This window comes from Pyrus communis, chromosome 12 (genome assembly GCF_963583255.1).
Source record: "Pyrus communis chromosome 12, drPyrComm1.1, whole genome shotgun sequence".
Lineage (NCBI taxonomy): Eukaryota > Viridiplantae > Streptophyta > Magnoliopsida > Rosales > Rosaceae > Pyrus > Pyrus communis.
The window spans coordinates 3606121-3616861 of NC_084814.1; the positions used below are offsets into that span (position 1 = coordinate 3606121).

Below are 10741 nucleotides of genomic sequence, written 5' to 3' on the forward strand. Positions count from 1 at the left end.
GTGCAACGTTCCTCTAAGGTACACCATATTCTTCAATTCTTCAAGTTTGTTTCTTGTTTTGTAGCTAACCTGAATATATGTAGTTAGGCAGAAGTTTGACCCCCAACAACAAGAAAGGGATTGGAAAGATAGATAAATATATTTGAAAAAGAAAAGAAAAGACAAACAGGAAATTTGTGCAAGTTGTGCGACCGCCTACACTACTCCTTGGGGTTACAGTTCATGCGGTGCTCCTATTCTTCGACACTTTCCATTCTTCACCACCTTCATCATCATAGACCTTGTCTCGCTCATCAGCTCATTGTATTATCTTGTCACGTTTCTCTCGATCTTGACATCTCAGTTTAAGTACAAAAACTTCCATCAATCTCTTCCGCTCAGGCTGCTTTTAGGATTTGCCTTTCTTTTCTTCTCGCTAGTGACGACCATGCTCTCGTTCACTGCTACAGTTGTGCTCTTGATTCATCTCGATGAGGAATTGACAAGGTCTCTCCTTTATATTGCTACCTTTCTTCCTGTGTTTGTATTTGGGCTCATACAACAGCTTCCTTTGTATGCGGGATTTTCTCATGCTTTGATATTTTTATTTAAGAAAGTTAAGAAGTTTATAATTTCTATTTAAAACACAAATTGAACGTAATACAAATAATTTAAAACATACTGGTTTCAGAATGTTGCTTCTCGAATTGTTCATCCATGGTGATTGAAACGAGAAGGAGAAGGAAATGAGGAGAGGAGAAAAGAGGGAATGAAGGGGGGAAAGGAGAACGGACCGGCGAAAGGAAGAGATGGAGGGTTTTTATTTTGGAAAATTTTCATTACTGTCTGTTAAAATCGACAGAACATTTTTTTTTAAAATAAAAACCGACAGAAAATTTTCATTACTGTTGGTTAGTAAAAATATTCCCTCCCAAAATTTTAAATTCCCCCTAAAAAATTTTGTTACGATTTAAAAAAATAATATGTATTTAAATAGAATATGTTTTTAAAAATTACATGAATGATTGTTTGGTTTAATGGATAATAATCCATGTAAAATATGTGATAAAAAAACAAAAAGATAATTGTACAATGAAAATGTCATCACACAAACTAAATATTGTCTAATCAATACTTGAAAAACATAAATAAAAATTTAGCACAAATTACTTTTCCCACTTCAAAATTTAGGCAAATTTAACGGAGATATGCATTCTATGAAACTAGTTTCAATGATCTAACCGTCAAACTTGTTTACAGATATTACAAGATCGCATAGGTAAAAAATTGCAAAATTTTTTTTTTCTAGAGATTAGGTAACAAAACAAAAATTTTTGACGGGTATAAACGAATTTAATGGTTATTTTAGCTCCGATTTTGATGATTTTTTTTTACAACTACACTCCTTGATCCTATAAGAATCAAATGAACAAATTCGATCTTCAATTTAAAATATTTACATTGGTGGATACCACAAAATCTTATTTTATACTTAATAGAAGTATAATATTAACTCTAAGTGTTTGTTTAATCTACCGTTTTGATGTGATATGCATTTTACGAAACTTTTTTCAATGATCCAACCATCAAACTTATTTGTACACACTCCGAGATTGCATTTGTAAAAAATCGTAAATAACAAATTCAGAGATTACGTAACGGAACAAAAGTTTTCGACGGTTATAAATGAAAAATCACAATTTAACGGTTATTTTCACTCCGACTTTAATGATTTTTTATAGCTACACTCCTTGACCATATAAGAATGTAATGAATAAATTTGATCTTTAATTTAAAATATTTACACTAGTTGATACCACAAAATCTTATTTTATACTTAATGGAAGTTTAACATTAACTCAAGTGTTTATTTAATTTATTGTTTTGACGCGATACACATTATGTGAAGCTTTTTTCAATGATCTAACTGTCAAACTTGTTTGTACACACTCCGAGATCGCATATGTAAAAAATCACAAAAAAAAAAAAAAAAAAATTAGAGATTAGGTAAGAAAACAAAAGTTTTCGACGGTTATAAACGAAAAATCACGATTTAACTGTTATTTTAGCTCCGATTTTGATGATTTTTTACAACTACACTCCTCGACCCTATAAGAATGCATTGAATGAATTCGATCTTCAATTTAAAATATTTACACTAGTGGATACCACAAAATCTTATTTTATACTTGATGGGGAAGTATAACATTAACTCTAAGTGTTTGTTTAATCTACCGTTTTGATGCAATACACATTCTACAAAATGTTTTTCAACGATCAACCATCCAACTTGTTTGTACACACTCCGAGATCGCATACGTAAAAAATCGCAAAAAACAAACATTAAGAGATTAGGTAACGGAACAAAAGTTTTCGATGGTTATAAACGAAAAATCACGATTTAACTGTTATTTTAGCTCCGATTTTGATGATTTTTTACACTACACTCCTCGACCCTATAAGAATGCATTGAATGAATTCGATCTTCAATTTGAAATATTTACACTAGTAGATACCACAAAATCTTATTTTATACTTGATGGGGAAGTGTAATATTAACTCTAAGCGTTTGTTTAATCTACCATTTTGATGCAATACGCATTCTACAAAATGTTTTTCAACAATCAACCGTCCAACTTGTTTGTACACACTTCAAGATCGCATACGTAAAAAATTGCAAAAAACAAATATTCAGAGATTAGGCAACGGAACAAAAGTTTTCGATGGTTATAAACGAAAAATGACAATTTAACGATTATTTTAGCTTAGATTTTGATGATTTTTTACAGCTACTCCTTGACCCTATAAGAATGCAATGAATGATTTCAATCTGCAATTTAAAATATTTACACTAGTGGATAAATCTTATTTTATACTTAATGAAAGTGTAACATTAGCTCCTAAGTGTTCGTTAAATCTATTAATTTGATAGGATATGCATTCTATGAAACTAGCTTCAACGATTCAACCGTCAAATATGTTTGTATATACTCCGAGGTAGCATGTGTAAAAAATCACAAAAAAAAAAAAAAAAAAAAAAAAAAAATTCAGAGATTAGCTAACGTGACCATGAGTGAAAAAAAAAAAAATATTCCGAGATTATTCTGGCGGCTGCCCAAAATTTTGCTTTGTTCGTGTCGGTTATATCCGACAATGCTATGAGTGAAAAAAATATATATTTAAACCATGTGTTTATTTATTTATTTATAATCAATATAACATTTTAAAATAATAAAATAGTCAATTTTTATTGGTTATAACCGCCATAATACTAAAATAATAACCACCAGAAACTAAAATAACAAAATAGTCAATTTCTGTCAGTTATAACTGCCACCATTAACTTAAAAACCGCTTGAATATGTTAAAAATATTTTTTAAAAAAAAAAGAATTCAAAAATACTGGCGGTTATAATAATTTTATGGCGGTTGCATCTAACACTAAATATCCGCCAGAAATTTATGTTGGATATAACCGACATGATTTCATTGTTATTCGACACTAACTGAATGATGTGTCGGATATCTTTTATCCGACATAATGTCTTATTAAACCGCCACCATCATCCGACACCTAAAGCTAATATTGTAGTAGTGTATGTAGAGAAGAATATCATTCAATAATATGATTGTAAATCCGTTAGATGATCACAATCTGGATGCTTAAGTACAAATTAATGAATTGTGTGGAGCCAGAAATAATCACAAGGCGACACGTGAATTTTTGGTAAAAAGGACAAAGTTACCCCTGAGACACACCGGTTGTGCTACGTACGAGCAGTGGACAATCATTCTTTAATCAAGCCAAGAGTGTCCAAAATAGGTAACAAATTCCAAATTATCTCATCCATCCTCATCTTAGGTAATTACTTCATCACTTACAAATTATTCCATATAAATGGAGATTAATTGGCTAATTAATGGATTGATTCCTAATTAATCCATTAATCACCAATTAAATCACCAATTTTCACACAAAAAAACCTCTAAAGGCGAGCCACCTCCATTCCTTATATATATGACCCTATTTTCTCTAAAAAGCTAAGTCCACACTCTTGTAAAACTCCAAAAACTCTCCAAACACTTTTTCTCTCTAAATTCTAACTTTGACATTGAAGGTTCTTCGGCCAAAGCCCCATATTCATCATGGGTGTGTGAGGCTTTGGCCTTAACCTAAGGTGTTAATTGTTTTGCAGGTGCAATTTTTTCCAAGATCAAGAAGGCAGAAATTTGTATCCACAAATTAGTGCTTTCATTGAGAGTTGAAATTCACACTCGTAGAAGACTCTCGCATAAAAAATGTTTTTTCTCTATTTTCTAGTCCACTTGTATTTTTCGTACGTTCTTATTATTAGAATTTTTTATTTGCAAAGATTCTTTGATAAAACGAAAAAAGAGAAATACAATGGCTAGAAATTTAGAAAACTCCATGAGTGAAAATTCCAATATAAAAGAAATGGGACCGCAGAAATCCATGAGACTAAATGTGATCCTAGGGGGAGCGGCACCACCACCACAAGGTTCCACCATGGGAACCATCGCGGTGGCCATCTGCGGCGAGGTCCATGGCACCACTACCACGACCCTAGCTGTGCCACCAAAGCAAGCCCAAGCTGTGCCATCCAAGGCTCATGGCACCAAGGCCATGACCCAAGCCATGTCACTCCAAGCCCTAGCCTCGCACCCATGTGTGCCACATGCCGAGCAACCCATTCCCGTGGCCCAACCTGCTCCCACCGAGCTGCTTGCTATCGTGGCCCAGCCTACTCCCGCTGAGCAGTCTGTTTTCGTGGCCTAGCCTGCTCACGTGGTCCAACCTGCTCTCACTGAGCAGCCTACTCTCGTGGCCTAGCCTGCTCCCGTGGTCCAACCTCCCGTGGCCTAGCCTGCTCCCGCAGCCCAATCTAGTCCCGTGGCCTTCCAAGCAGCCCAAATCGATCAATGACTAGTTCAACCATTTTGGCTCCAAATTTCCAGACCGATGATCAAACTGGGAGCATTTTTACCATATTTTTCTGTGGATTTGACATTTCCCAGCTCAAATCTCATGCCCGGAGTCTACCCCAAATCCACTGCTTAAGGAGAAACAATCCTTCCAAGCTTTTCCAATCCAAATGGCGAACAACACTTATCTCGAAAAGTCATAGAGTTGATGAGCATCCTAGCACAGCAGACGACCTTGGTGAACCAGCTCTTGTAGCACACGAAGATGCAACGTGTTCTAAACAAGGTGTCCCAAAGAAGGACATGGGCAGACGAAGAACCTCCCTAGCAGCGTCTCGACAAGCAGCCATTCAACCTACCATGAACCGAGCGTTTCGATAGAGTACGCTCCTGATTATGCCCCCAAGATAACGTATACTCCCGTCTTAATGCGTGGATGAGCGTGCACTCTCGACTAGGCCCATGGACGAGCATACACTCACGATTGGGGCCACATTCCGATAATCAACATGAGCAGCCTTTTAAGCGAAGTGTTCATTCGCGGCTAGGCCCGTAATGAGCATCCTCCATATCACATCGGAATAGACAGCATGACGGGCGAAGAGAAGCAGTCACTCAATCTGGCTCAATTTCAACCAGCAGCCTGTGAAATCCCTCGCCTACTAGGAATCCACCATATGCACCGCTGCCACGGTATAGACGAGCTGAGCACGTAGAAAAGCAGCCTAGACCGGCAAGTCAAGACTAGGGCAGCCGAGAACTCTGCCACTCCCAACAAAGGTAAATTCAGGAAGAAGTAGAAAGGCTCCTGACCGAACGATTGCGCAATTTCCTTTGCAACAAAGCTATTGATATGGCGCTCCGATAAGACATGACCAACATGAGCGAGTCATCTTTCAATGACAAGATCGAGTAGACATGACTACCCTATATAAATTGTTGGATATAAAGACTACTTCTGTTCCGACAAATGTAGCAACTTAGCCTAATAGCACGCCGGGGGCTGACGAGTACCAGGATCTCACACTAGCCCAACTACCAAGAAGCGGGGGCAGGCTCAGGATTATTTCGGTTGTCCCAGCAGTCCAACTTTCTTCAGTTGCACTCACGACAATGATTTCCATGCTCTCCAGTGCGAGAGGATAAACTAATAGCTCTCCAGTGCGAGAGGGTAAACCAAGTCCCCGACACCCCAAAAGGGTCTGGTCTCCTTTGCGAGAGGATAAACTAATTGCTCTTCAATGCGAGAGGATAAACTAATTGCTCTCCAGTGCAAGAGGGTAAACTAAATCCCCGACACCCATCTGTGTAAGCTCTCTAGTGCGAGAAGGCCACATAGCTCAAAAAATCGAATGCCTAAAGATCAACTCAGCAACAAATGTTGAAAAATCAAACTTAAGCGGTTTCCTCATTTTCAGCAGGTAGCCCAGACAATTGCCTATTCCACACCACTTCCTCGGCCCATGCCGAACCAATCCTTGGCTTCAATCAAGCCAAGCTGCTAAAGCAATGGTCCCTGCCACATCACTTTCTTGGCCTATGCCAAGCCAACTCCTAGCTTTTGCCAGCCGACGTGCCGTACCACCCCGACAACTGCCCCGTGGCAGCACCACCTAAGAAGAAGACAATAAGAAATTAAGTTTTTATTACATTGGTGCGGCACGGAGAAAATGAAGAAAGTAACGAAAGACGGTCCTTTGCACGGGCAAGATGTAGAAGATTGTTAGAGGAGAGGGAACAAATATCCTCTAAGCTCTCTCTCTCTCTCTCTCTCTCTTTTGTAGGGTAGAATAAATCACTCTCCACAGTTGATTTAATAACCCACTTAAGATGGACTTCAATAGGCTTTGAGAGAAATTTATTTCCCTTTCCTAACGATCTAATTTCATATTAAAGAGGGAATCTACATCAAAACAAGAAGCAATCCTAAGTTTCCTAGAGCAAGAAGATCTGTACACATGTTGCCCTTTCATACGAGCAGCCCAGCAGGTGTGGGGGCATTTGTGGAGCCAGAAATAATCACAAGGCGACACGTGAATTTTTGGTAAAAAGGACAAAGTTACCCCTAAGACACACTGGTTGTCCTACGCACGAGCAGTGGACAATCATTCTTTAATCAAGCCAAGAGTGTCCAAAATTGGTAACAAATTCCAAATTATCTCATCCATCCTCATCTTAGGTAATTACTTCATAACCTACAAATTATTCCATATAAATGGAGATTAATTGGCTAATTAATGGATTAATTCCTAATTAATCCATTAATCACCAATTAAATCACCCATTTTCACACAAAAAACCTCTAAAGGCAGGCCACCTCCATTCCCTATATATATGATCTTATTTTCTCTAAAAAGCTAAGTCCACACTCTTGTAAAACTCCAAAAACTTCTCCAAACACTTTTTCTCTGTACATTCTAACTTTGGCATTGGAGGTTCTTCGGCCAAAGCCCCCCTATTCATCGTGAGCATGTGAGGCTCTTGACCTTAACCTAAGGTGTTAGTATGTGCAATTTTGTCCAAGATCAAGAAGGTGGAAATTTGCATCCACAAATTGTATTCAAATCAAACCATGGATTATTATACAAGTGTATTATATTTCAAATCAAAAGACGAAGATTTCTTTAGGTTTATTTTTTTGTGACAAAGATCAAAATTTCCTCGTTGATAAAAAAATGTCAAAATATCTCTTAACATCGTATTGATTTTTAGTGACTGTATTTTGAGACCCCAAACATAAAGATGACGCTAAGTCTGTCTAATTAGTATTTTAAACGTTATCCCAATGTGGCAATTTAGTTTTAAAAATTGTTAGGTGGTTTAGTTGGGAACTTGGTAAATGGATTTTGCACCAGTCAATACCTTGTATTAAACGGAAATAATCTTACCTAATGAGTAGCAATTTAACTACTAATCTGACTTTTAGTGACTGTTCACATAAATATGCATGGAGTATTAATAATTAATCATTGAAAACACCGACAATATCCTTCCCTTGCTTTATTGATCAGCTGATCTTACACTCGGAGATCCCTTCGACAGCAACATACACATACATAAACTTTAAACACACACACACACACACACACACACACACACATATACATATACATGTCTGACTTTGGCATGCAACAGTATGCATGGTCAAAGCCTTAATTAATTAATTCTCTCATATTATGGAACACAAGTTTAATTTCTAACGAAATACTGCATCAATCTTCTTCTTCTTCTTCTTCTTATTCTTCTTCTTCTCTCTGTGTTTACAGGCAACAAATAGAGTGCTACTGAGACTATATATATGTAGGAAATGAAATTACGGTAGTGAACTACTATATATGTTCAATGGAAAAGGAAATTGAACAATACTTTACGTAAAAGTTTACAAGAATTTGGAGGTAATTAATCTTTTCACATAGGTGCCGAGTACATAAAAACATATGTATATGAGTTGAGAATTCAGAAGCCACATCAAGCAATAACCAATCCGAAAAATAAACCTTATTAACGAATAATGAATGCAGAAATAATTTTTCTGTCTGAAGTTGAAAAGTTTCTTCAAAGTTGAAAGGCTGTACGAGCCAGAGAGATCACGATGAAGGAATTTATGAAATTGATCTGCAAAACAGAAAGAAAAATGTAAACTTTAGTTTATAAGGAGGCAAATGCATCGGGTGAACTAGATTAATTATTACGAATTTTATTTTATCTCAAAGAATAAAGAGGAAATATTCAATACTCAATGTAACATGAAAGTAATGAAAAGAAAGATTTGAGAGGATATTAATCTGCAAGAACATACTCTAGAATATCTTTCCAGTAGGATTCACTTGTTTCATCATCCAAGAGTTTCTCCCAAGCATCAAAGATGGCCGTGCGCGCAGGTGCTGCAGGACCACTCATGCTCATTTCCATTTGGTTCGCTGCTGAAGAAGAAGTCCCAGGATATACTGATGATGATGAAACTAATGCAGGAAGTGGGTGGTTCTTGGTCTGAAAATATATATCATCATAGCAGCAACTACTGCTCATGTTCTCCTGATCAGGACTGTTGCTACTAATAACTCCTTGTGCACCAAACCCACCTTCAAATCCTTCTAACGAGTTAGAAATCGCGTGGAAGCCATCGACTACATCTGCCTGCTGGTTCCATTCTTGACCACTTAGCATGGTACTTGCTCCACTCACATGTCCTCCTCCAAACGGATTAAGAATGTGAGAACCAAAAAGGCTACTAGAAGGGTTCATCAAGTCTACATTATAATTATTAGGAGGAACACTACTATTACTTGTCCTCACAACCGGCATCATGTATAAATGTTGAAGTAACTGCATTTTGGTAAGTTGGGCAGCACCTGCTGCTGCTTTCAGCTTCAGGGCATTGTCCCAAAGACTAGTCATCATGTTCGAGTTGCCAACACTTGCCGCACCGAGCAACTTTGTAAGGTCGAGGAGCTGATTGAGGTCAGTCCTTGGCTTGTGGGTGTTTGGATCAATCCCCATGTGCAGGAGCTTCTTTCTCAGTTGGGTGTTCCAATAGTTCTTGATTTCGTTATCGGTTCTCCCTGGAAGATGAGTTGCAATCTTTGACCACCTGAAAGAACAAGCGAAGTACACCCTTAATTAATTAGTTTCACAAATTTTTCTGGAGGAAACTTAATTTTATGTGTGAATTGTGATGGATGGAGCAAGTTAATTAGCATACTTGTTTCCAAGAACTGAATGAAGATTGATGATAACTCTTTCTTCCTCTTCGGAGAACTTTCCTCTCTTAATATCAGGCCTCAGGTAATTTGTCCACCTTAATCTGCAACTCTTGCCACACCTGTTGAGGCCAGCAAGCTTGGGGAGAACTCTCCAGCTTCCATGCCCATTTCTGCTAATATAATCCATCAATTTTGCATCTTCTTCGGTTGTCCAGGGACCTTTCTTCAAACTGCTCTCTTCATCACAACAAGGGGCTCTAACCATTGTGCTAATATTAACACACAAATATATCCAAATTCAAGACGATGAAATTAAAGTTGGAAAAAGGTATGAAGGTTGTCCAGGGACCTTTCTTCAAACTGCTTTCTTAGACATGCTGATTTTATAGGTGTAAGGAAGATGTAAGTCAAAGAGTGATGTCATTTCATTCTTTTCCTCGTTAGGATATATTTCTTAGCTCCCCGAAACAAGCAATGACGATTGACGAGGAAGCAACCTAGAAAGTTATAAACCATTTAGATGGCACCATAGTTAACAGGATTAGGTAGTGCATGTGTCATCAAATGAGACAGTAAATTTGGTTGACAAATTTTCGTGACGCCACGGGTCAGATTTCGGTTGGATATCGAATGCCAGAAGAATAAGGTGGCGTACCTACGATTCAAGGTTCGGATTGTGTTTATGTTTTGTGACAATGAAACTAAAAGGTACGCGACATGAAGAAAAGCAGATGAAAAATATACAGATTGAGTGCTACTTGAGAAGATGTGCTGTCATTGACTGTTGTTGGCCACATAGTGAACAAGTATTTGAATTGAGATGGCAAAGATACCAAAAATTTGACATTTTTTTTCGTGGAATTGTAGTGTCCAATATATTTACTGTGGTTCCGATATATGTTGATGTCAGTGTGATAACATTACAACTTTCATTAGGAATTACCCAAGGAAAACAGAATACTGCAGCATGTCCATATATATGGAAGACTTTCCATCATTCCATGTTTTGCTTGGAATTGTAACTTGCACTCTGAAGAATGTCAAGGATGCTTCTGATGCTATTCATAAACAATTAAGACGAACTACTAGCTCTCAGGTCAAATTCAAGTGAAAAG

The 10741-nt window shown here is 37.4% G+C and overlaps 1 protein-coding gene across 1 annotated transcript; it reads right to left on the reverse strand.

Annotated features, from left to right (window-relative positions):
- Positions 1-8703: 8703 nt before the first annotated feature.
- LOC137709777 (transcription factor MYB41-like) lies at positions 8704-9959 on the reverse strand. The gene is made up of 2 exons (XM_068448761.1): positions 9626-9959; positions 8704-9514 (listed from the first exon to the last, which is right to left on the reverse strand). Exons 1-2 carry the CDS (start codon positions 9889-9891, stop codon positions 8704-8706), a joined length of 1077 nt encoding a protein of 358 aa, XP_068304862.1. The 5' UTR covers positions 9892-9959.
- Between the last annotated feature and the right edge of the window lie 782 nt (positions 9960-10741).

Bases quoted from the DNA above. Each gene is read 5' to 3' on its own strand.
- LOC137709777 (XM_068448761.1), bottom strand. From the start codon at position 9,891: ATGGTTAGAGCCCCTTGTTGTGATGAAGAGAGCAGTTTGAAGAAAGGT. The intron at 9,515-9,625 runs GTATGCTAATTA...TTGTTCTTTCAG, and splicing joins CATTCAGTTCTTGGAAACAA to GTGGTCAAAGATTGCAACTC.